The sequence below is a fragment of the Lycorma delicatula genome, chromosome 13 (assembly GCF_047948215.1).
Source record: "Lycorma delicatula isolate Av1 chromosome 13, ASM4794821v1, whole genome shotgun sequence".
Taxonomy (NCBI): Eukaryota; Metazoa; Arthropoda; class Insecta; order Hemiptera; family Fulgoridae; genus Lycorma; species Lycorma delicatula.
The window spans coordinates 13,077,801-13,105,411 of record NC_134467.1 but is presented as its reverse complement, the minus strand read 5'-3'; the positions used below and the strand labels follow the sequence as shown (position 1 = coordinate 13,105,411).

At 28.2% G+C, this 27,611-nt stretch overlaps 1 protein-coding gene across 1 annotated transcript in view; it reads left to right on the top strand.

Moving 5' to 3' along the window:
* Positions 1-27,611, top strand: part of mew (multiple edematous wings) — a 103,441-nt gene that overhangs the window by 32,081 nt on the left and 43,749 nt on the right. Inside the window, exon 3 of the mRNA XM_075381539.1 lies at positions 11,859-11,885. Coding sequence (XP_075237654.1) covers positions 11,859-11,885 — 27 coding nt within the window. The remainder of the gene's footprint in view (positions 1-11,858; positions 11,886-27,611) is intronic.

Genomic DNA, 27,611 nt, shown 5'->3' with positions numbered 1-27,611 from the left:
TACCATCATTTGATTATTTATTGTAAGATTTTTAATTATTAGATAATCTGTATTTAGTTTTAAGGAAAAGGTTTTATTATCATAAGGTAAATCGCCAATTCGAAAATCATGTAGCCTTTAAAAAATAAAAAGAAAGTATGGGTTTTACTTTATTAATTAATAAATATATATAAAAATTTTTAATAGTATGTTTAGTTTACTGTAAAACATATGATATAATATTATTAATTTTTTATTTTATGTATAAATTTTTCAATTATCTTGTACTTGCTATGATCAACTTAGATTCAATTCATTCGTGAATTTTTATAAATCAATAAACCATTTGCGTATTTATATAAAATATGTTGTTTTAAATAAATTTTTCTTTAAACCAGTTCAACCTTATAAATTGTCAGTGCTTTCTCACAAAATTAATTAATTCTTAAGCTCACTTTGATATTTTTATTAATTTCATTCAGATTAATCGACTATTTTTGAGTTTATATAACGTTTAAGTTGTAAATTGATATTTTCAAATTCTAAGAAATTGGTTTCTATAATTTTTGGATTATTTTTCTATAATGTATAACTTTTGGAATCAGGATGTGTAGTCAATTTATAAAATTGTAATTTTTGGATTATGTAGTTGTTATTAATTTTTTTTTTCAAAAGTGTAATTTTTATATTTAGTGGATGTATTGTCTATAAGTTGATATAGTAATTAGTATGCTGAAGAAACAAGCCCTTTTAAAACAGTATATATAATTACTTTAAATTGAAAATCTACATGTGTGTTAGTTTTGTTTAGTTGCTATAAACAAAAAAGTTGCAGACAGCCTCAAAATTAGGTGCCAGTCACTTCTAAAAATTGGCATAGATACTTTCAAGAAAACAATCATACCACGCCAGGCTTATTAAAGAAGTGAAGTGGTTTCCTGGTGCCTTCATCACAGCCAACAACATACTGTTGTAAATTGGCATCCCAAGCCAATTAAGGAAGAGTTAAGCTCTACAAGTGATACATTTACCCTGTTTACTGTAGGAATTGACTATATAATAAACATTATTATTCATAAAAAAAGTGCTTTACATATTTAGCAACCTTAAGAAATATCGGTTGTGTAAAACAATAAATTAATGCATCCCTTCTGTCAAGAAACAGTGCATTATAATTTCTCAATGTTTTGAGGATTTCTGAAACAAAAAAAAGGAAGGATGAAATACATATAGGTATGATCAAAAAGTATCTGATCTCGGCTTGTAAAAACAAAAATACTTAATCTATTTAAGTTCAATGATTTGCCCTCTTTTGATTTAATACACTTTTCTCGATGATATTTTCATTATTTGGAAGCATTTTTAACGAACACTTCTTGTCGCTTCTTCTTGTCGTTTAACGAACATCTTCTTGTCGCATTTCTTCTAATCTCTTGTCCGTCTTCAAATCTCATTTCTTTAAGAATATGAAAGAGCCAGAAATCACTGGGAGCTGCAGTTGCTGAGGTTGTTTGATCCTGTGTTTGCATAAGTTGCGACGCATAGGCTGAAGCATTGTCATGATGAATTTCCCCAAAGCTGTTTTCTCTTGTGTCAAACAGCATCTCTTAGCCGACAAAGGATTGTTATTTAGTACTTTTTATTGACAGTTTGCCTTTAAGGAGTATACTTGTGATAAATTATGTCATTTTAAGACTCAACATGACTTTGACGCTGTCATGAAAATTCATTACAACTATGCTCCAACCCACGCATTACAATTTATCCAGAAACTTTTGGTAAAATATGGTATCAGATGACTTTGGTCAGTTTTCCTTAGTCACCAAACATGGCTCACTGTGATTTTTGGGTCTTTCCTAAAGTTAAAATTCTGCTTAAAAGAAAGAAATTTGAAAGTTAGAGAACAGATCTAAAGAAATGCGATAAGAGGATGTATGGTGCTCTCTGAAATGACTGAAAAAAATTTTCTAACAACGGAAACATCACTAGGATAGGTTTGTTATATCAGAAGGGGCCTACTTTGAAAGAAGACAAATCGTTTAACTAAACAGGTTAAGTATTTTTATTTCTATGAGCCAAGTTTGGTTACTTTTTCATCACATCTTGTATTTGGATGAATGTGTATACATGCATGCACATGTGTGTTGGTAAATCTTAAGTGGTGAACACAAACATAAAATCTGTTATGGTGAGTTATATATTGGTCGTTAATTCTATTAAATATTAATGAAAATAATTATTAGTTATTGGAAGTAAATGTTAACAATTTTATATTTTTGTGGCTCATTGTAATTTTTAAATTTTGTCTTTTCTTTCATTTTACTTTAAAATAAGCAATTGTTTATTTTTATAATAACAAATTTTTTTTATTATATTAATATTATGCAGTAATGTTAGGTACATAAATATATTTTTGTGTTATTAACATATGTTATGTAGGTTAATGAAGGTAAATTTTGTTTATTGTCTTGCTGTAATATGTAGTTGTTATTAATTATATATATATATAAGGAGTGTTCCATTAAAAATATAAATTTTATTATAAAAGTATTTATATTGGAAGGACAGGTAGAAAGAAAAAATTGTGTAGTCAGGCTACATTTGCAATATGTAAAACAAATTGTTAGGGATGTAGGATGTAGGGGGTATACTGAAATGAAACGACTAGCACTAGATAGGGAATCTTGGAGAGCTGCATCAAACCAGTCAAATGACTGAAGACAAAAAAAAAATAAAAGTATTTATTTTTTAATATTTCAGCAATTTGACTTGACTATAACCAAGTTAGTTCACTAAAAAAAAAAAAAAATTGAATTGTTCTTCATGTTAAATAGGTAGTGGAACTTTGATGAAATTTAAAAAAACCAAATTTAATTATTTTTTTCATTAATCATGACTGGTATTTTTTTTTTATAGCAACTTTCCTTTTTAAACTATTTATTCTTAAATTAAAATCTATATCCTATCAATTAATCTATGCAGTTTTATTTTCATTGGATTATTTGTTGTGCTCTAAAATTTTTCTTTAAATTATATTATTATTTCTTCTATATGTAATTTTTTTTCTATAGTCGTATGTGTGCTAGGTTTACTATAGAAATAAGTAGCGAAGTAGTTTTCTGTTTTCTTTATTAAAAATATCACACATATATTGTTTGATATCACTATTCCAAGACTTCCAAAATATACATTGTTTTACTTGGTTTTAACTATGTGATAAACACCATTACTTTCATAGAGTAGCCTTTTTTAATAACACATTATTTTGAGACATCGTCAGAAAAAATTTATGTACACTTTTCTTAGGAAATTGTATATTTACATTTTTCAAATTCGTGGAAAAATTCTTCTGTATATAAATTTTTAAAAAACTAATGTTAGACTGTGTCTATTTTCTTTCTGTCCTGGTGGTTCCACTTCTTGTTTGTTTTCTACTTTTTAATTCCAACCATCTGATTTTAACGCAAAGTATAAATAATTGTACATTTTGTGAAAGTTTTTGTTTCATTCTTGCATAAAGTTATTGACTGACTTCTCAAAACCTATAAATCTTTTGTAAGTAGATAGCTTTGTTTTTCTTCAGACTTTCTTAAAGTGAAAATCACTTCTTTGTCCTTTGTGGTTTTTTTTTTTGGAGAACCCAAATATCTAAAGGCTTTTTATCTGATTTTATTTTTACATGACTGCCCAAAAAGAAGAGTAATAACAAAAAGAAATGTATTACGGTATATGTGTATGTTTGTTCCACCATAGCAGCTCAATGGCTCAACCGATTTAGATGTACAACCCTGTTTTGGAATCCTTACATTACTGGGAGTGTTTTAGGCTATATATATGTTTAAATGAATTATTGAATTAATTAATTTTGTTTTTTAGATTTATAATACAAATGTCTTTTTCACAGAGTAAGATTTGAAGAATTATCATTTTATGATGATGATATGAAATGTCATATTTTTTTTTTGTCTTCAGTCATTTGACTGGTTTGATGCAGCTCTCCAAGATTCCCTATCTAGTGCTAGTCGTTTCATTTCGGTATACCCCCTACAACCTACATCCCTAACAATTTGTTTTACATATTCTAAACGTTGCCTGCCTACACAATTTTTTCCTTCTACCTGTCCTTCCAATATTAAAGCAACTATTTCAGGATGCCTTAATATGTGGCCTATAAGTCTGTCTCTTCCTTTAGCTATATTTTACCAAATGCTTCTTTCTTCATTTATTTGCGGCAACACCTCTTCGTTTGTCACTTCATCCACCCTTCTGATTTTTAACATTCTCCTATAGCACCGCATTTCAAAGGCTTCTAATCTTTTCTTCTCAGATACTCCGATCGTCCAAGTTTCACATCCATATAAAGCGACGCTCCAAACATATACTTTCAAAAATCTTTTCCTGACATTTAAATTAATTTATAATGTAAACAAATTATATTTCATGGCTGAAGGCTCGTTTCGCTTGTGCTATTCGGCATTTTATATCGCTTCTGCTTCGTTCATCTTTAGTAATTCTACTTCCCAAATAACAAAATTCTTCTACCTCCGTAATCTTTTCTCCTCCTATTTTCACATTCAGTGGTCCATCTTTGTTATTTCTACTGCATTTCATTACTTTCGTTTTGTTCTTGATTATTTTCATGCCGTAGTCTTGCGTAGGACTTCATCCATGCCGTTCATTGTTTCTTCTAAATCCTTTTTACTCTCGACTAGAATTACTATATCATCAGCAAATCGTAGCATCTTTATCTTTTCACCTTGTACTGTTACTCCGAATCTAAATTGTTTTTTTTATATCATTAACAGCTAGTTCCACGTAAAGATTAATAAGTAACGGGGGTAGGGAACATCGTTGTCGGACTCCCTTTCTTATTACCGCTTCTTTCTTATGTTCTTCAATTATTACTGTTGCTAAATAAATAAATAAATGTAAAAAATAAAAAAAAAACTATACCATATACAAATACTGTATATAAAATTTTCACCTGCACGCTTTTTAATTTTCCTACATTAAAGAGCAATCTTTGTCTGAAAGTCTTGTTTTTTTTAATTTTTAATATTTACCTCTTCTTACCTAAGTTATTTTTATCTATTAATTGTTATAACATTACATATTATCAGTCTGACAAAGTATATTACAAATTTAGTCATGTTTAAATTCTTGTGAATATAGAATTTATTTGGTTGAGTGTCATATTTACAAGATATGTAAATTATTTGTTACGAACAATAATTCTCATTCTGTTATGAAGTTTACAATAATTAATGAAAATGAATGCAAAATTAAGATATGATTATGGCATGCAGATCATAATTACAAAATCGGTAATAAACATTATACAAGGATTATTTTTTTCTAATAGTTACAAAAGAAATTAGCCTACATTTTTATTTTAAACAATTTTTATTTTTTAACAATGTTATCTCTTGTTCTCAATGAACTTGCAAAGCAGCTTCTCACACTTAACAGAACCAAACGGTGTTGCAGAGTGGAATATGTTCCTGATACACTCCTCTTGATACTCAAATGTTCCCCTTCCCATCCACCTCTCACCCGCTCTCACTCATTCTCTCTCGTCCTCTGCAGTATTCACACCTGTGGACATAGAAGTTGTCCCAACTTAGCAGAAACCTCCCCCATTCTTTTTTTATTTTAAAACATAATGGTTTCAAAACAATAAAATTTTTTTTTAAAGTTTTTTTAGATTTTGAACATTTTCTGTATTCTTAGATTCTTTCCACTATATTTGTCTGTTTACATTTTCCCTTCATTCTATTGCTCGTTCTTCTTGCATTTTCCATCATTAGAAATTTCCCAAATTATTCTGGTTGATAATATTTTTGGTTGCGTGACATAAAACTTGAACATATGGTAGTTCTCAGATATAATTTTTTTTTTTTTAGGGAGGTGGAATTATGTTCTTATATTTTCATTACAATGTTTAGTTAATAAAAAAAAAGGAGGAAATGGTTTCAACAAATTTCATAAGATTTGTTTTTAATTTACTTTTATAAAGATTTTTCCTTAGAAGTATTTTTGTTAACTTGTATTCTAAATTTATTTATTATAAAAAAATAATTTTTTAATTATGGGTAAAATGCTTCCTTTTAAATTTTCAAAGAAGTTTTCATATAAGAATTTTTGTTAATTTTATTCCTAATTTTTAGGTTGCTCTGAATTTCTTTTTCCACCTGTATGAAAGTTATTCTTGATTATATTTGAACACTCCTTATATTTGTTGTTCTGGTTAGTTATTTATTTTTCTTTTTTATGTACTTATGTTGTAGTGTTTTAATAGAATCATTTATTTTTTATTTAGTTTACTTTCTGGTTTAGATATTAGGTTTATAATTAATCTTTTAGAATTTAATTACATTTAGTATATTTAAGTAGTAGTATATTTGTACCTAATAAATTTGATGTGTTATTTAATTCTGTGTCATATGTAAGAGTTTTCAAAAAGAATTCTGGTAAAAAAAAACGTATAGATTTTAATATATTCAGAACGTTTAATTGGTTTTTATGGTTCCTCCCTATCTCTCTGTTCTACCAACCATTATTTCTCTCTTTTGATAACCCTCATCTTTTTTTAAATTCCTTGCCGTAATCACCGCTTCTATTACATCATACATTCACATGCCACCATATATTCACATGTTTTTCTTCTGGTGGTATGTTTACACACCACCTTTTGTGGTGGTATGTTTCTAGAATATGTTTACATCATCCTCTAACCTTAATTTTTTTCTATATTCTTAGGTTTTTTTTTTTTAACCTGCGGGTCTACAGTTAAGAATTACTTCATAGGATGAGATAAATGATTTGTAACATATGTGAAAATGCCATGCTTGACCAGGATTTGAACCCGGACCTCTGGGTGAAAGGTTGAGATGCTACCACTTGTGCCACATAGGCCGGCTTCTATATTCTTAGTTATATTTTTTCTGCATCATCTGATATTGATATTCTTACATAATCGTTTGTTAACTTTTATCCTCCGGTTTCTAACATTTAAAAAAAAATAAATCTTATAAGCGGCATCTGTTGCTAGGATCATTAGCTATTTATATACAGGTGATATTAAGGTATGGAAACACATCATATCTCAAAACTGAGGGATACTATGAGGTAGAAACAAGTGCGGATCTACGTAGTTAACAGAATTACTAATTTATGGTTTTTGAAATTTTTGTTGACCATCTTGAATCTGATACATTGAAGCAAATTTTTTTTTTTTTAAACAGGAAGGTGGACATATGATACATGATTTTAACGTAAAATTTTATGAGGTAAAAAATGGTGAAGTTTTAAATGAAACGTTTCAAAATTATGGATAGGTACTAAAAGAGCCATAAAATGGCCTGTCAAGTCTCTACATCTACCCACCAGGTTTGGTAAACGCGTCTTTGCAAATCAGCTGATTTGAGAGTTTAAGGTTCAAATCCTAGTAAAGGCAGTTAGCTGATTTTATATGGATTTGAATACTAAATTTTGGATATAAGTATTCTTGGGTGGTTGGGTTTCAATTAACCGCACATCGCAGAAATGGTCGACCTGAGACTGTACAAGACTACAGTTCATTTATACTCATACATATCATCCTCATTCATACTCTTAAGTAATCGTGGTTCTGGATGCTAAACAGAAAAAGAAAAAAAGTTCTATAGATCTGTCTTCTTAGTTTATTGTTTTTAGAGTTACTTTAAACATAATTTATATGAAACAGTTGATGATTTGAAATGGCATATAATTGATGAATATGCATAATGTCACAAAACATGATAACAAGTTATAAACTGATATTACTTAAGGTTAGCACTCCAAGCTATGAGCGATAGCATTTTGATCAGTTCTTATAGAACGATACGCTTTCAAAATTTATTGTATTAAATAATTTAGAACGTAAACATTTAACTAAATTTGGAAATATATATATTTTTTTATAATTAGAGTAAATAATGTCAGTTGACCTAGCCATCTAATTTGCAGTAGTATTGCAAATTATTAGTTATTGTTATTATTAATTATTCATGTTTGGGCCTTTAATTCTGACATTAAGTGCTTAAAGTTTATTATTGGATGTAATTCTGAAGTAATACAAATTAAAAAAGTTATTACAATTTTATTATTATTGTGATTTTTAATTTTTGCAACTTTGGCTATAACTCAAAAACTAAGCCTTTTATCAAGAAACGGTTTTAACTATTGTTTTTCTTTTAAAAGTTTACATTAAAATCATGTATCATATATCCACCTTACTATTTAGTCATGATGATGGGTAAAAATTTTAAATTCACTATATTTTATGTAAATCCTGATTTGTTTCTACCTCCTACTAAATCTTAGGCTCCTTATGTATTAATGCCACCGCAGCTACAGCTTTATTTAAAAACAAAGTAGTCAATCGGATTTCGGTGGAAAATGAACAGTCTCTTTATTAATTATAATAAATGGTTATTTATATTTATTTATTTTATAAATATAATTTAACCAAACTTAACCTACTCTCGCTTCGCTCGCTAACCTTGACTAATTAACACCGTAATTTTTTGAGTATTTATTTAATAAATTCAGTAATTATTGCAATTATTTATTATTCAAATAATCAAAACACTCCTGTTTATTAGTCAAGCTTAGCGAGTGTAGGTTAAGTTTGGTTAAATTATATTTATAAAACAAATAAATATAAATAACCATTTATTAAAATTAATAAAGAGACTGTTTTGAATCTATGTTAAACTCTATATTGGCCCATTTTTCACCGAAATCCGATTGACTACTTTGTTGTTAAATAAAGCTATAGCTGCGGTGGCGTTATACATAAGTACCAACCTTAGTTGTAAAATGTAAAGTAATCCCATATTTTAATACAGTAATATATATCAATAACATGCAGTGCTTCAGCATTATCCAATAATCTATTAGAACTGATTTACTGAACTCGGTTTAATAAACCGTTAAAGTTTTATCTCCAGACTGTCATTGTGTTTTTTGGGTTTTTATTTAACAACATATCCTGTCCAAATGATCCAGTAATGTAACAACGTATGCTTACTGCAAGAGTCAGGAATGCAGGTACTCCACATGAAGGTTGTTTGTGTTATCCCCTTTTCCCAATTCTTGCTCCTTTATTTCTTACTTGGGTATCGCAGGAATGGAAAACCACTCTGTTCTCTCTACAAGACTGGGAACACTAAAGACAATGGACTTAGTTAATGCGGCAGCTTTTGAGATTTCTGACATTTTTTATTCAGGTATTCTATTAAAAATCCAACTGATTGTGGTGCTGCAGCAGCACAAAGCTTGGCTTCCTAAGTTGATGTTAATAGTTAAAATGAATATTTCCTGAAGCCTCTTCAGTCCTTTTTGTATAATTTATTTAATTTAATCTTATAAGTACGGTTGCAGTTTGTTATTCTTTATGTAAAACTATCCTTACCAAATTGAAAAAAAATTCTTTATTGACACCCACTGTTTTTAAACATTGAATAGCATCATTTTAAGAATAAAACATTTGCCAGTTAAATGGATGTTATTGACAATTCAATGAATGATGCCATTTACTCTTTTCATTCAGTGTTCTTTGTTCAATTCACAAGTTATTTTTCATTTGTTTCAGAATTTTTTCACGTTATTATATAAAAAAAAGGAGAATAGGTGAATGTAATTGGGTAGTAGCTTGTAGTTGCATAAATCAATGGTTCCCAAACCTTTTCATTCTCCACGCCCTCACTGAATTTAGATTTTCCCAAGCCGCCCTATATACAGTTTGTGAATTGGCCAGTAATCTTTTTGCAAGTGTTGGATAAAAATAAATAAAACACAATATGATCATAAAAAAATTTAATTGGATGTTGGATGAATTGAATAAGCAGTAGGATGGATGAGCCTGTCGGATCACCACACGTTTTTCAAATCGTGGAATTAAACTGGATACAGCTTGTTGTCCTGTCATATTTCAATATGACAGGTATGACAGGTTGACAGTTGTCAATTGAATTTCAAATGGAAATAAAATTGTATAATATTCTGCATCGTCCTCTTGATTCAGATGTGGTTTTCCAGGGTACCAAGGCACACACATTGGGAACCAATGGCCTAAATTGTTATAGTTTGATTTTAAAAAGGAATTCTTTTTGAAACAATCTTAAGTAGTTTTATGTAGAAAAAATATATAATTATTACTGTTGTATGTAAGTAGAGATAGCATTACACTGTAGTAAACATTATATCATTAATTACTGTATCCTTATTCCATTTCAGCGTCTTGTTGCATCTACATTAAATATATCAGTAAAAGAATAGAATATTTTTATTAGTAGATTTTTTATCTTTCATTGTAGTTTTAGGTATATAGATGTATTACATTTTAACATATTGTGCATCGTAATTTAACAGCTGTGTACATTTACGTTGATGCCAACTTCAAAAGCAGAAAAAATTCTAATTTTTTTCTAATTGTTTGAATTTATATTTTGTTATGGTGGTCTCTCAGTTTGCTCTTTATTACATCATTCATTGGTTTAGCAAATTTTATACTTTGATTTTTATTTATCTTTTGATGGAGATTTATCTGTTGGGTTTTATAATAGATTAAAAAACATTCCTTTTTTTGCATTTTAATTTATATAAAGAAAACCTTTAGGAATTATGGAAGATACTTATAAAGTACTTTGTTTTTCTCCTTTGTGATCAGGTATTTCAATGTTTTATAATTTTGTTAAAAGATTTCATATGAGCTTATCTAAAAGAACAGTTTTAATCTGTTATTAAGTATTTTTTCCAGTGGTTAGTTGTTATGTGATTTCCGTTGTTAAAAAAAAAAAAAACACGTAAATTATACTACTTTAATTCCCAGTTAAAATTAAAATTTTTTTTTTCATTTCGTATGGTATATTGCTGTGAATACATGTTTTCATAATTTTATTTAATAATGGGATATAAAACTTAGAAGTCGCAATTCCTTCTGTAGAACATACATACATACATGTTGAATAATAATGCAACATGTAGTATGGGGCTGAACCTGTACATGCAAAAAATAAAAAACCTTTTTTGAGGATCCTGTATTTTTTGTTTTTCTTTGAATTCCAAAGCTTCTTCAATTTCTACAATAAATTTCTAATGTTTTTCTCAGTTCCAGATTCCTTGAATAATATCAGGAACATTTCATGTATTCCAGTCCCTAAACATTGTAGCTGTCATTTTTCGGTTAGATTTTTAAACAGATTTATTTTTTGTCTGAATTTCTGGCATCATATCTCACATAACTTCCTCTAATTGATTTTTACTGTACTGTAAACAAAATACGTTCATTGAGTACGTGCATTGACAATGCTCTATCGTTCAACTTGCAGAACTAATTGGATGTGACAACATTGTTGAGAAGTAACAGTGAGATTTCATGTTTTCATGACTGCTATTTTACCAGCCCTGAACAAAATAAATGGTAGACGTGCATGTTGCTACAACGGTTGTATTGTTTTCATCTTCGTTCTGAGAATCCTTATTAAGATTTTAAAATTTTTTTTAGGATCTACATAAACTGTTTGTACCTCAGTTTAGCTTTCAATTGGCATCTTATTTGTTATTTTTCTATTAAATATGACTATTAGCTTGCACAAATCACAAATTATTTTTCGAACACAGCTTTAATGGTTTAAGGAATCGCTTTAGAGTTGGGATTGCGTTTTCTTATAGGTGAAAGTCTTTGTTTTTAAATTTTATATTTATAAAAAATTTTTAAATTTTAAAATCATGTTAATTTATTTATTACTGATATGATGATGGTTGGTTATTCTTTTATTTTTATTTTTTATTTTTTTTTACTCTTATTACTATTGCAGTCTTATCTTTATTAAAATTTCTTTGTTATGCAGATCCCAGCGATGGACTCTATTATAACAGTAAGTTTTTATATTAACAGATTAATTGGATTAATTATGTCATTTTTATTTTCAGGCCTTTTTTTTTTGTTTGCTGAGGTTTTTCCGTTTTTAATATATAAAATATTTTTACTTTTTTTATTAGTTAATAATGTTTTTTTTACAACCATGAATTCAGGTTTAACTGATTAATTTTTTTAATTTCATTGTTGTAAAATTTATCACTAATCTTTATTAAATAAGTTTTTCGTGTATTTATTAATTTTTTTATTTAAACAAAATTCGAGTTTAACTCTTACACTTAATTTTTATGCATGTACTTGCATTAAGTGGCAAACTGTAATAGTTGATGATTGACATCCTTCAAAAAAATTAAATATTCATATTTAAGAATAACAAGCATCAAATGCGCCAGGCTTATTAAGGGAAGGGAGGAGTGAAGTAGTTTCCCATTTACTTCTCTACAGAGCCAAATATATAGTTGTATATTACTGTGCTAAGACTACTGAAATGCAGGTCATTTTCTTTCATACATTTCATTTCCTTCATTTTGTTCACTAAGGATCAGCTGTATTGTGTACATCATAACTCTCAGAGAAATCAAATCGGATTAGTGCCTATTTTATCTCAAATGCTTTGCATACAATATACATCCATAAGAATGATTGGTATATTTAATGTAAAATGACTGATAATGTTTCCCTTTCTGTAATAAAAATTGCATTTTACCGACATAGTTTTACGATTAATAGAACTAGCATTTCCATTGTGGGTTCACCCGCACTATATGGTTACTGGCGTTTCCTGTCACGGTCAGGGATGTTTAGCTGATCAATCATGTTTATCGGACAAGATGTTTTCCTGTCTAGCCAGGAGGGCTCATTATAAAAACAATGAAACGGTCAACATTATGAAAACAATATATTGTACAATATTAATTCACTATTAATTTTTTTTTTTTCTTCTTTTGACCCTCCCAGAATGTTTACCATAGTTCAAACCCCACCAACCTCACTACTATATAAATCATAAATAAATAGCCCAAAACTTATTTTACTAAATTTAATGTTGCATATATCAAGAGATATCGTCTATATCGATTTTTGTCTATATTGATCATTGGTTAAATCAATAACAACTTACTCAGATAGTTATTATGTGATTAAAAATTACATTATTTAAATTATTATATTACTAGCTTCCCGTTGCAGCTTGACCCACGCTATATGGTTACTTGCATTTCCCGTAGCGGTCAATCTTTTTATTTTATGTTTATTCAAGTCAAGTAACCGGAGGCAGGTGCAGTCAGTCACACATACAGTAACAGTGGCAGTGACTGCGGTTGAGCCACAGCGCCGTATACTTTCACACCTTAAAAAATCGGAATTAAAATAAACCCAAAAATGGTTTTTAAATATTTATCTGAAGAATTTGCAAGCCCAAATCTACAGAAGAATATCTCGTTTACTATAGTCGGGATTGGAAAAATTTACAATCGTTTAAATTTTTTTTTTACCCTTTTTTCTTCCCCTTTCAAGGTTAAATTTCAAACATCTACAAATCTACTTATTGACATGAAGATTACACTCACCAAAAATCAGGTTGATTTCTTCATTTGTTACCATTTGTTCTTCATTTGGTAATGAGAAATTAAAAAAATAACAGGGTTTGAAAAAAAATTTGGAAATCAATTTTAACCCTTGAAACTTGAAATAAAACTCAAAAAATCTATTAATTGGTTTTTAGATGTTCATAATCAGTTCAAGCCCAACTCACAAATGATAGACACTTACAGTTCATACTTCAATAATTCAATTCATTAAAGTTTGTGCTTCAACTGGCAAATTTCTACTATTACATTATGTATATAATATATTATAGAGATTTATCGAGGTGAAATATAACAAAAAACCTTCTCAGTTATGCTAAGAAACGGATAAAAATTTTGTAGTGATAGATCGGGTAGATTTTTGTTTATCTTCAAAAAACCCTCTTTTTCATATAAAAGTATAGATTAAGTATTGTGGGACTAATAACATGTAAACACTTGAAGGACAAATAATAATAAGTTTTAACTAAATCAGTTAAATAGTTATTGAGTTATTAGGGTACACGAAAAAAGAAGATTGTCATATATATGTAGATTAAGTAACCTGCAAAAGAAACTTTAAAAGTACTTTAAATTGATCTTTATTTTATTTTTAATTGGATAGATATATATATATATATATATATATATAAAGCATTATTTAATTCAAGAGTATTTAGTGTAACAACAAACTTTGTATCTTAGAATAGTAAAAAAGGGCCTTATTGAATTAAGTACATGACTTAACTTCGGTTTGAAATTAAGATGTTTTCAATTCTTTGACCAGTAATTTATTCAATCTTTGAATTTTTTACCATTTTCTAATTGCTTTTATTCCACACCGTAGTTTTGGATGGAAGTCAGTTCCTTTTTACAATAATATTTTATTATTATAATTATTGGCTTACTGTGATGAAGTGTAATTAGTCTTAATCTTTCATCTAGAAACTTTTAGGTTCTAATCCTGTTCAGGCTTTGGTATTTTACATCGCTAAATTTTTATACATCCCCATATACACGTTTCAATCTTAAGTGGTGAATTTAATCATCTATAACAAATAAAAATAAAAACTAAAGAACTTTGTAATTTGAATTTTACATTTATCTGGATTTTTTAATATAAATTATTAAAAGAAAATAATAATATCGGTGTAAAAATTAATTGCAGTGAAGTAATAAATATATTAGATAAAAAAAAATGTGCATGTAAATAACTGAAACTAGATAAAATACTTTTAGATAACGATACATTGAACGATACATTACCTCATTTTTAAAGCGTTAAAATGAGTTCTAAATAGTCTGCTGAAAATTATTAGAAATTTTTTTTACAGATGTAAAAATATTTCAAATAATTATGATTAATAATGTCTTGTAGCTGTAAAATCTCTCACTTTAAAAAAAAAAAAATCTTAAGTAATTTTATTGGACATAATTCTGATTGATGCATGGAACAAATTAACGAAGTGTCTCATCGTAAAAATTTAAGATTGAATATACCCAATGTTGCTCCATTCACTTGACGGCTTTTCTTGTATAATCTTTACAAAACGGATTTTTTTATAGATTTTATAATTTCATCCCCATTTTTAAATTGGAATTCTTTTATGTCATTATCATTTTCTAATCGTTCTTTTACAATTTCTTTTCACATTTGGAATTAAAAGATTAGTTATCGTGTTTATTATTATACCTCGTTGCTATCAGTTTCAATTTAATTATGCTTTTCTGGTTAGTGAAATGTTGCAGTATTTTTTTTTTGCTGATAAATTAATTTGCCATTTATACTTAAAACTTGCGTGCAGGAATGTCAGAAATGAAGATTTTGTTGTGTAGGAAAATACCTTGCCTAACTGGGATTCGAATCCAGGACATCCGGATGGAAGGCTGAGAGACTACAACTTCACCATGGAGATTGACAGAATGGCAATACAATGTATACAAAATGTATTTTCCATACATTTCATATATTAAGTGATTTTTAAGTGTATTAAATCGCAATCATAATTTCATTTTTGTAGATCATTAGTAATTTTTCAAGAACAAACAACCCAGTTTAAACCACACATTTGATAAGAGTCCAAGTCTGTTCTGATTGCGGTACAAGCTTTCAATAATTTAAGAATGAGTGGTTCAACTTTTTTTTTCATATTATGTCTTTTTTTTAGTTATCATTAGGTAACTGTAATTATTGAAATATATATTCTGATGTCATCAAAGAATTTTCAAACAATTTAACTTGTTGCTTGTACCACAATCATGTTATCATAATGACAGCTCAGTTTCCCGTTTGATTTACTGTTCTCAAGTTCTACTTCTGTTCTTTTTTTTGTGAATAACTAAACATCAAATATAAGTTTGACTAAACTGTCTATATACAAATATGTGATTTCTAAGCAAAGTGGCACATCATTTATGAATATTGATTGAACTCTCACTACGGTTGGGCAAAATCCTTAGCTATCACTACCGTATATGAAAACATATTTAAGTCCTTTATTTACTTAAATTCATTAACAAATCTTGTAATTATCTCCTTTTTTTGTTTAATTATATGATTAGACTTAGTTACAGAATGTAGATTTGTGTTGTTTTCAACAATAAATCTTAAAAATATCATGTGAGAAATTACTAAATCGATTTATTTCTGCATTATTGTTGTTACATGATATTTTATAATGAAATATTTATGATAAAGATAATTTCACCTGAATTCATGGTTAAAGAATTTTATGGTTTATTTTTTTTTTAAATTCCGCATTGGTGATTTTTTTCAGCACAGTTTTGGCACCTGAATGAACACACAGCTTGTTTTCCTACTTTTTTTTTAGCGTTATTACATTATTTTTTTGACATATCTTTTCTTTTATAGTTTCTTTATCTTTATACTGTAGATTTTTTTAATTAATTTCTGTATATTTGCATGCGTTTTTATTTTAATAAAATATAAAAATGCATGTGTTAATGTAGTTTATGGGTTTTTTGCATTTTATAAGTTGTTTAATTTGTTTATTTTTCTAAATATAGTTTCTTTGCATGTTGTCTTTATTCTATACTTAATTTTAAATAATTTTTATTAATTTTATTTTGTATATTTTATTATAACAACTGATTTATTAAAAATAATTTTTCAGTGCTGAATATTGTTCTGTTATTTTATAATATACAAGTCTATATTTTTAAGTTACAAAACTAATAGCAGGGTGGGCCGAGAAGTTTCCATCCTGACATATAAATGACATCAGCAGGTCTAATTTCTTTCTGGCATTCTATAGTACTATACTTCGCTAACTTGTATACACCAAATTTCAGGATAGTAGCCCTGTTAATCTAGGATTGACAAAGTAAAAAGAAAACTACCACATCTAGCATAAAAAAAAATCTCTTTCACCATTGACAATGCACCAGCACTTTTGTCAATCATCGTAATGATTAAAATCAATGAACTGAAATTCCAGTTTCTTTCCTGATCGCCTTATTTGTTAGATTTAGTGCCCAGTGACTGTTTAATAGACGATTTGAGAGAAACAAGGTAGTCATTGATACTGTAAATGTATATTTTGGAGCTTGACAGATTGCGTGATAAGATTGGTATAACTGCATTAGAGTGACGTAATGAAAAGTCCTTGTCGAGATTATGTTGCAAAATAAAAGCAAAAAAAAAAAAACTGTTGTTTCTTTGTCAGGCTAGAAACTTTGCATCCCACCTTCATATAATAAATTTACAAGTACTACAAGCCTTCATTAGTTAAAAGGTGTTGATCAGAGGTTACCGATCTCCATGACAAAGTAGTGTTGCATCATCACTACATTTTATTCTAAAGGTGAATTAATTACCTTTAAAAAAAAGGACATGTATTAAATTTTAAGTTTTATTAGCCACTCACTACAGCACATGTTAATTAGTCAGGATATCGTATTTTATTTGTACGATATAATATATACATTTTTTAAAACTATTATAAAAATTTATTTTACCCGTAAAAGTGTTGGAAATATATCTAAGAGAAAGAATAAATGATTTTTTAAATTAAAAATAATTAGTGTTAAATTAACTTATAATTAAATGTATTAAACGTACAGAAAAAAAAAGGTTTAAAAAAGTAGTTAAAAAAAAAAATCACTAACATTTCTTTCTTTTTTTTAATTGCCTAATTTTAATTTTATTCAGTTAATAAAAAAAATATTTTCTTTGATAAAATTAGTAAGCAAATGAGTTAAGCATAAGTACTTTTCATTCGAGCAGATATTTTTGTTACATGACATAATCAAATAGTTGTAGACAACCGATATGAAATTCAAAGTAGTTTTGGATATGTCATTATCTATTTCAAAGGGAAACATAGGCCTTTGTATCTCTAAGATAAAAATTTCTATACTTTAGTGCCAATTTAATAATTTAGAAAAAGAATTGAATTGTTTATTTATTTATTTTTTTAATTTTTGTTGTATCTTTAGAAATTGATTTTTTTTTTATTTTATTTTAAAAATAAATTCAATTCTTTTTTAAATTTAGAATTCAATTACTATAAACAACAGGTAACTTATAATTTGGTCCAATTTCAGAAATTAAATAACGATTTAGTAGCTATATAAAAAAGTATCAGTATAAGAAGAAAAAATATTTGTAAAGAATGAAAATGCTAAGAAATCTGTCTTGAAAACAAAGTTTTCAAAAAAAAAATGATTTTAAATATTTATTGATTATTTTATTTTCTTTAGATTGTCATACCTAGATGAGTTGTTCAATATAATATATATTATGTAATACCAGTCCAGCTGTTCTTAAATTTTAGTGCACTTATAAACATACCAAAAAAATGTATTAAACTTCTTTTGGTGTGGCCAGATTATAAGAAAACATTACAGAATTTTATGGTTAAAAAAACGGTGTTACTGATTTTTATGTTATTTAATTTGTAAGAAAATATATGTAGTATAGTAGTGTTGTTTATTTTAACTGTTAATATATTCCATCTTATATTAAATAAAATGTAAATAACGATTTAAATTGCATTAACGTCGTTTATTTGTGGATTTAATGAGGTGTATAAATTTTTTTATATAATATTTATGCAGTGATCATTGTTGGATTAATTTTATTGTTATTTTCATACTTAAAAATATAAAAAAACGATGCCCATTCTAATAACCTCCATTCTAATATTATGCTGCATTTAAAATTACTGTATATTTATTTATATATTTCTATAACTTTTTTATATAGGTCAGTATAGCGTTTTACATGTCAAATTTTTGGCATTATACCAAAACCACATTCTATCCGTTATATATACTATGACTTGCAAAATATTTATATATTTTTAACCGACTTACTTAAAGAAAGTTTTTATTTGTTTAAAATCCTTATTATAACTAGATATTATTATTTCTTAGATTTATTAAAATGGATTTTATAATTAAAATTAATTAGTTTTCAGCTTTTTCCCTCTTTTTTCTTTGAGGTAGATAGTTGATAAACTTTATTCTTTTTTAGTCTACCGTATAACATGACATTTTTAGAATTGAGGAAACTACTTTATCTGTTGTTAAATGATGACTAAATTATTAAGAAAGAAGTATTATTTATAGTCTATAAAATAATAAAAAAATAAGAATAAAGGAAATTTCTAATTCTCATAAGAATGTAGTATGGTTCTGTTATTTTTCAAATTGTACATACAAGAATTAAGTACAGGGACCGGATAAATTTGGGAATGGTGTAGCTGTTCTATTTCTATATCATCCTTTTATCTGTGATAAAACATCATGAATTTTCTTTTAATGGTGATCAGATTTTGTTCGTGTTGGCATTCAACCCTATAACCAAACCGACTAGGTGAAGAAACTTGCCTCTTTTAAGGCTTCCTAACTTGCCTGTTGGGATTTACTTGTTTAGGAGTAACCTTCTCTACTATTGGAAAAATCTTCTCTTCACTCTTCAAGATTATTGACCATTCTAACGTGTTTCTAGAGTTTACTGCTATAAGAGCTATCCTCCTCTCTCCCCCTCCCACAGTCTTTCTATCTCTTTCCTCATTTTCAAGGTTGTTTTTTTATAATTTCTCAATGATGTTGCTATTTTAATAGTAGTAATTACTCATATCTCTATTACATATGATATGTACATATTACAGAAGCATGTAAGGACATACAGGTGGTTCAAATAAAACCGGTCCATGGAAATAAAAATTTAATAATGAAAAGCAAAAAATAATATTAAATCACCTTATTAATTTATTGATTCTCAATTACAGTGCTTTTGAAAAAAGAGCTATCTATTTTGTTGCTATGTAATTTTAAACTCTTTGTTTAAAATGCTCACCAGTAGCCGCTATACAAAGTTCAATGCGGCAAATCATGTTTAGAAAAAATTTCTGCAGTTCTCCAACTGGAATCCTGACAATCTCTTGTCATATGTTATCTTTCAACTTTTCCAATGTCAGTGGATTGTTTTTGTTGAATATCGCTTTCAGATAGGTCCCGTGGTAAAAATCGCACAGCAATAAGTCTGGAGATCGGGGTTTTACTGATTGTTCTGTCCTTCGTGAAATCTTGCTGGATTCAAGTGGGAGACCGATCAGAAGTGTGGCAAGTCACTTGCTCTTGTGGAAGTATTTATAAAAAAGTTCCTCTGGAGTCAGGTTATTGTAAATTCTTTGTACAGTCATAAATAAACATCTGTATTAAAGTTTCCTCAAAGATATGATGATCTCACTTCCAAAAATTATATACCAGATTTTTAAATCGTGAAATGGTTTCTGATGGGTTTCATTTGGGTTATATGTAGCCCAATCCCATGTATTGTGTGAATTAATGTAGCCTGATAAATTTAACCGTACTTTATCTGTTGAAGTTAGGAGAAAATCATCAAGGAATCCACTAATATTCTATAAGAGCCACTGGCAATAGTTTACTCATTTACCCTTATGTTGTTTTAATTTGTGGCCAACATTCAGATGATAGGCTTTCATTTGTAAATCATGATGTTCCAGAAACTCTTGTTTGTTAGGCTAATTGTCACATTGACTTGTGAGGACTCCTTCCAATACAGTTTGCTTTTTCACTAAATCTTGAAGTGTTGATTTTGCAGGAACATTACTTGTAGAATATGCCTTTTGTAACCTTTCATGAACCAAATTTATTGAAGTTTTGTGAACATGTTTTTCCACAATGAAAACACACTGCTCAGTTGAATACACTATCACACAGAGGGAGAGAGAGAGAGAGAGAGAGAGAGAGAGAGAGAGACACACACACACATACACACACACACACACACACACTATAGACTCACTGAACAGGAAGGGAAGGGTGAAGGCTTATGATTGAGTCAATGACCCTCAACTAATACGCATGCTCGCCAAACATACGATCTTTTGACATAATATGTGTCAAAACATACTGTGTCAGACGGGCGAGATAGGTTTTTATATGGCCCATCTGGTGTAAAGCAGAATAAGCTCACCACGTCCTGCTGATGATACCACCATGATCCAGAATTGCTTATTTAACACTTTTATTCATAGGTAATCCCCATATCTGAGGGGTATTCACTATTTTCCTGTAAGCTGAAGGTTACCCAAGGGATATAACTACCTAAGAGGGAAAATATAGATGTTATGATTACTGGTTCCTGGCATCATAGCTCTGGAGCTATACTGCAAGAAAGGAAGTATGGTAATCAGTCAAGAAATGGAGTGTGGGTTTTTTTTATTATTCAATGTTTTATGACCCAGGGACCAAAAAACTAAAAAAGTGGGGGATAATTTTCGTACATATTATTATGTACATGTGTTTATGTATTGAAGCTTAATAACTTTTGACCAGATGAACTGGTTGTGATGAAATTTTGTATAGAAACTTCAATCCATTGGGCAATTTGTGGGTAAAATTTTGGTGTCAATATTTTCAGGTGGTTGGGGGATGGTTTTGGGTAAATTTTCTCAAAATTTTGCAAATTACCGCATTTATATTTAGCTCATTACATGTGTGCATGCTTCTGTTACAATTAAAAAAAAAAAAAACGATTTGTCCCAAAATTCTCCCTTCCACAAAAATCGAAAAATCTTTTTTATTTATTACATATTTTTTTAACCTAAATACTTTTTGTTTTCCTAAGTATAATAGTTGTCCTTGTGACCCAAAAATAATACTTTGTTGGGCAGTATTGGGAGTGGGAGAGCCAATCGAATTTTAAAAGATTTTTTGAATTTTTTTAAAACTGTTTTTATTTATTTTCATGTATCATCAATATTTTTCACTATATATAAGAATAAATAACTGATGCCAGGTAAGTATTACAACTGTGTTGTCAGTGTTTTTTTTGTTTTTTTTTATTCTTTTGGCAGAAGTTTAAAAATAAGTGGATTAAGTACAGAATGAAATGGATTTATTTATTTTTTTAATAGAAATTAATTTAATAATATTAATAAGCTAATATAATGAAATTTAACCAGAAAGGAAGTTAATTATTGAAATAGTAAATTTGTTATGAAGAAAAGATACATTTTAAGGGCTATCCAAATTCTGGTAAAGTTTGACAAAATTTTTGTCTTTTATTTTTTTATATCCATTATTTTTAATAGTGAATGAATTTTTTTTAGAAATTTGAGAAGTCTATATTTTCGTATTTTATATAATGAATCTGGATTTAATTTAATAGGTTTGTATTGTATGTGTTGTCTGTTTATATATAAACATCTTGGTATGTGTATGTATAAACATGTGTGTGAATACACATTCATGTTTATAATTATTATATTGATATTACAAATATTGTTTATTTATAGTGTTAAAATATTATTTATTTTTCTTCAAGAATGAATCTTTTTTTACGAATGTAATTTTAAGCATATGTGAAATAATTTAAGCTTTTGTTATTTATTTTGCATTTTTAAAATGATTTTTTTGATTTATAACGCTAAGCTAACATTTGTTTGATATTGGGTTTTTGCTTATTTTGAATTTTTGCTAGTTTAATAAAATGTGTGTGTATTATATATATATATATTTTGTAAATTATTATTAATATTATAATTGTGTATTATATTTTTTAAAGCAATAAAGTGAACAATTCACCTTTTAATATTTTGTTTGTGATATATAATATTTGTGATAATATTATATAATAATATGACTTAGACTGTTTACCTGTTGTGGGTACTCATCACATTCGATAGCTGGTGGAAGAGCAATAATTAACTAATTTTGTTTAATACGTTAACAATTTCCATCTGTTCAATGATTATGTTGTTAAATATAGACAATATATATCGTAGTGAAACACATGGTTAACATTGACGCTTACCTTCTGGTGATAGAGGCAGATAGACCAGCCCGTATCAGTTTAATGTTAAAAATTCCTTAATACCATCTCCCAACCACCATTACTTTGTTGGGTTCTTATTAATGATACAAACCGCCTGGACATTTGTGGATGTAACATGTGCTACAAATACACTCATTAAAAAAACAGGGAGTCAGCCATCTATGAGCCCTGAATTATTAAAGTTCTAATAATGTTATGAGACTTGCATATCATATTAATCTAAAAAAAATGAGTGTATATTATCTGAATTTATGACTTTTGCACATAAATTATAATTTCTTCAGTTTAGAAGATTTGTATGTTCAAAATTGGTAAGTTTATAAACAAACAGATTATAATTTAAATGTTAATTTATATTAAAAAAACACATTATTTGAATTAGAGATGGGAAAAAATAAATGCAATGGTTTTATTTAAGCAGCTGAAGAATGACATCTTTCTAGATTGAAACTGTTTAGGGTAGTTTCAATCGGCAATTTTAACTTCAGTGGTAAAGCAAACATCATCAAGACAATAACATGGCATTAATATAGTTATATGATTGGCTACAGGAAAGCCTAGTTTTTAAAACAGTTGTAACTGAAAAAATAAAGTATAAATATTTGTCAACATTATATTAATATGATGTTTTAATATGAATTCATAGCAGCCCGTATAGTTATGTATATATGTTACCATGAAAGACAGATATCTGACAATTGTCGATATTCTATGGTAAATGTCAACACATACCAAATACATCGGTGAAAGACCAATATATTTGCTTATTCGGACCTTCACCGATACATGTCAACAAACAGATAAGCTGTGGTAGGGGTCGAAATGATAACTAGAAATTAAAAAAAATTATCCAGTACCAATCTCTAATGTAAATATATTATGAGAAATCCTTGTTAAAAAAAAAAAAAAACAGTTTAAATTTAAGCCAAACATAACCTTTGCTCGCTAACCTTGTCTAATTAACATTAAATATATAAATTATATAATATTATTCACCAACATTGGAGACAATTAATCAAATTTTCATCATTTTATAAATTGAAAAGGCCAGTCAGGATATACAAAATATGTTAACTGCACGGATGAATGATATTAATACAAATAAATGGTCAGATGGTTTGTTCAATTTTTTTTATAAAAATATTTTTATTTAACTTTTACCATCAGTGCATGCTGAATGTGGTGAATTTAATTAATCACCTCCAGTGTTGGAGAATAATATATATAATTTGTGTTTTTAACGTTAATTAGACGAGGTTAGCGAGCGTAGCTTATGTTTGGCTTGAATTTAAACTTCCTTTTTTTTTTACAAATGTTTCTTGTAATTTATTTACCTTAGAGATTGGTATCGGGTAATGTTTTTTTAATTTCTAGTTATTTGTGTTTGTCGACATATACTAGTGAAGGTCCAAGTGTATAAATAATATACGCAAATATTTTGGTCTTTCTTCAACATATTTGGTATGTATCAACATTCATCGGAGAATATTGACATTCTCTAATTTTGGTAACATATACATCTGATAAATATAAAATTATACATTAGATATATTGGTTAAATTTTGTTAATATGCGATAAACAAATAAATTAAGATCATGATATACTGTGTACAAGGCCTATTTGGAAAGTTCTTGGCCTGAAAAAGAAAACAATAAATTTTTAAGAAATTTAAAAAAAGATTTTTAATATCCTCAGTATAACGCAATTTGTCCTACTCTGCAAAGTAAGCGGTTTTCTCAGGTTTGGCGCTGTTTGAGGTTTCCAAATCTGAACCAAGAATTAGATACAATCAAGTAACAAATTTTTCAAATATATTTAATTAGTTATAATTTCCAGTTAAAGCTACGAACAAAAAAAATTAATAAATTGTAATTAATTAATAAGAGGAAAACTGAAAAAAATTCTAGATAGGATTGACAAACAGAAATTAAAAACAAGAGATAAATAAATAAGTTCTCCATATTATATTTTCAATTTATATATGATATATACAGAATATTACAAATTCTGTTTCATGCTGCAACTACAAATGTGATAGTTCTCTTTAGTCTTCATAAAATTGCAAATCCTAAATGAACGATGAAGCTACAACTTTTTTTTTTCTTAAATTATCGCTTGCAAGAAGTATTCAAAAGCCTTATATAATACATTAAAATGGTTCCTTTAAAATTATTTTATCAAATTGTCAGCAATTTTTTATTGCAATTTTAGTTATAGTTTTACATTAATTAATTAATCGTTTTATCCCATCTCTAGTTCAAATTATAATTGTTACATTTTTTTTAATAATTGTTTTTGCCCTAATGTTTATTAGATTGATGTATAATGTGCAAAGCGATAAGCCCTTTTCTTCTTCCTTTGCAGAAGGTAGATAATTCAAGGCCTGGCCTGATCAGGTATACTTTAATCTCAAAGCATCCTTAATACTTTCTCCCCATTATATTTTAGTTGTTTTTGTTTAAAAATTCCTTAATGCCATCTCCTAACCACCATTACTTTGTTGGATTCTTATTAATGATACAAACCGCCTGGACATCTGTGGATGTAATATGTACTACAAATACACTCATTAAAAAAACAAGGAGTCAGCCGTGTATGAGCCCTGAATTATTATCTTGAGAATTTCAGAGTAGTGTGTATAAATCAGTTAAAAAAAAAAAAAATACTTTAAAATTGTTATTGGGTTTGAACTTTTGTGTGTATCATCATATAAACCTTTTTTCAACAATTCTGATATGTAGATTGGTGCATCTGTCTTCTACAGAATTTTTTTTCATCTTTTAAAGTATCTTACTCATCTTCTGTAAAGTGGAATTAAAAAAGTTAAATTTTTTTAATAAATATATATACATACATACAAATTAATCCGAACAAAGGGAATTTTTTGTTTATTTTTAATGTGGTTACACTACTTGACTGTACACCTTTAAATTGTTTGTGTAATGTGAGGTTACTTTTCTTTGGTTATTTAACAATTTTCATTTTATAAATTTTTATTACAAAACCATATTTTCCTATTTTTTGTTCTCCATCTCTTGAATATATAATAATGGACATAACGCCAAGAAAAAATTTGAAAACTGTTTCTCTTTCTTAGCATACCAGTATGACAGTAACAAATAGCTTCTGAGTGTGGTATTGGACTAGGGACAGTGAATGCTATTTTAAAATAATTAAAAGAAACTGGTTCCTTTTCATTTCAAAAGAAAAAAAAATTGTGACAGTAAAAGAAAAGCTACTGTTAACATGAGATCATTATTAGTGAGAAAAAGTAAACTTGACCCAAAATTATTTTTGTGGACTTAAATCGAGAATTAACAGCCAATGAAACAGACTTGAAACATGACAATTGTTTTTGATGCCAACTTTTTGCAGCTGGACAGAAAGCTTGTTGGCCAGCTAAAAAGCAGCTTATAATTCCAGGAATGTGTACAAAAAGGCTCTTGTGGGCCAAAGCAATGGTAATTAGACCAAAGAAGACTAGAAAATTGTTAAATTTTCTGTCGAGTCTTATTTTTATTTTCAGGGGCAAAGGGTTCCTTGCTTAGAAAAGCATCAGATAAAAATGTATCACCGGCTCGCATCCAGTAATCAATTAAAAATACCAAGAAAAAAATTTCTTGGGGTTGATACACATTTGAAGGCCCTTGTTCATTACTTAAATGGTATGTTGAAATTAATGGGTATATAAAGATTCTGAAGGAATGGGCTGTGACACAACTTCAAAACAGGTTCCCACAATGCAATGAAGTGTTCAAACAAGATTTGGCACTATCCCATACTGTTAAAATAGTGGAAAACTTTTTTGAAGAACAAAGTGCTCCTGTAGCCAGGCAACACCCCAGACTTCAATCAAATTGAAAATCTTTAAGCATAGTCAAAAAAGACTCTCAAAAATGAATTATACCATAAAAATTGATCTCATTAAAGCAATAATATCGGTATGGTTTCATGATGAAGAAATCATAAAAATGTTTAGTAAGTATACTTTTTGAATCGAGCATGAATTGATTAAGAATAAAAGAGGACATATTAATACCTAAAATTCTCAAATTGTACAGATATGATCTTTTTTATTAAATAACATCTGTGTTAGGATTAATTTGCACACTGCTGTATGTATATAATATATATATATATATATACTAGCATCCTCATTACGACTTTGCTCGTGCTATATGGTTACTTGCATTTCTCATTGCGATCAGGAAAGGCGCGTGAAGTGAGCTATGACCAGCTAGATATTAGAACAATAGAATAATATAGATTGATCAATAGAACAATATAGAATGATCTAGCTGGTCATAGCTCACTTCATGCACCTTTCCTGTTTAGCCAGAGGGCTCTGCCCCTTGGACCTGGTTGTGCTCATTAAATTCATGCTTGTGAGAATAATAATGATAAATAAAATTTAAAGCCTGTTCAATTTATCAAAACTATCAGTGTATTGTAATTTCTTCAGTGCAACAGATTAGTCAGTATAGGACCCGAAACTTTGAGTGATGTAAAAATGTGGGTTTCAGAACAGTCGGCCTCCATCTTAAAAATATAACTGTACTGTTTTTACCGGTACAAAGTATGGTAAAAATGTATTTTGTCCAGTTCTTAATACCCAGTAAACGCCGCTAGAAAATGAATGTACTTCATTTCTCCTTTTTTATAGTTAAATTACTTTTATTTTATGTTTTTTAGTCGGTTAACTGTATGCAGTTGCAGCCAATCACATCACATATACAGTAACATGACAATGGTGGTGGTTGAGCTCCCATGCCAAACTCTGTTGCAAGCCTTAAAAAATTGAAATTCAAATCCATGAAAGTAGTTTTT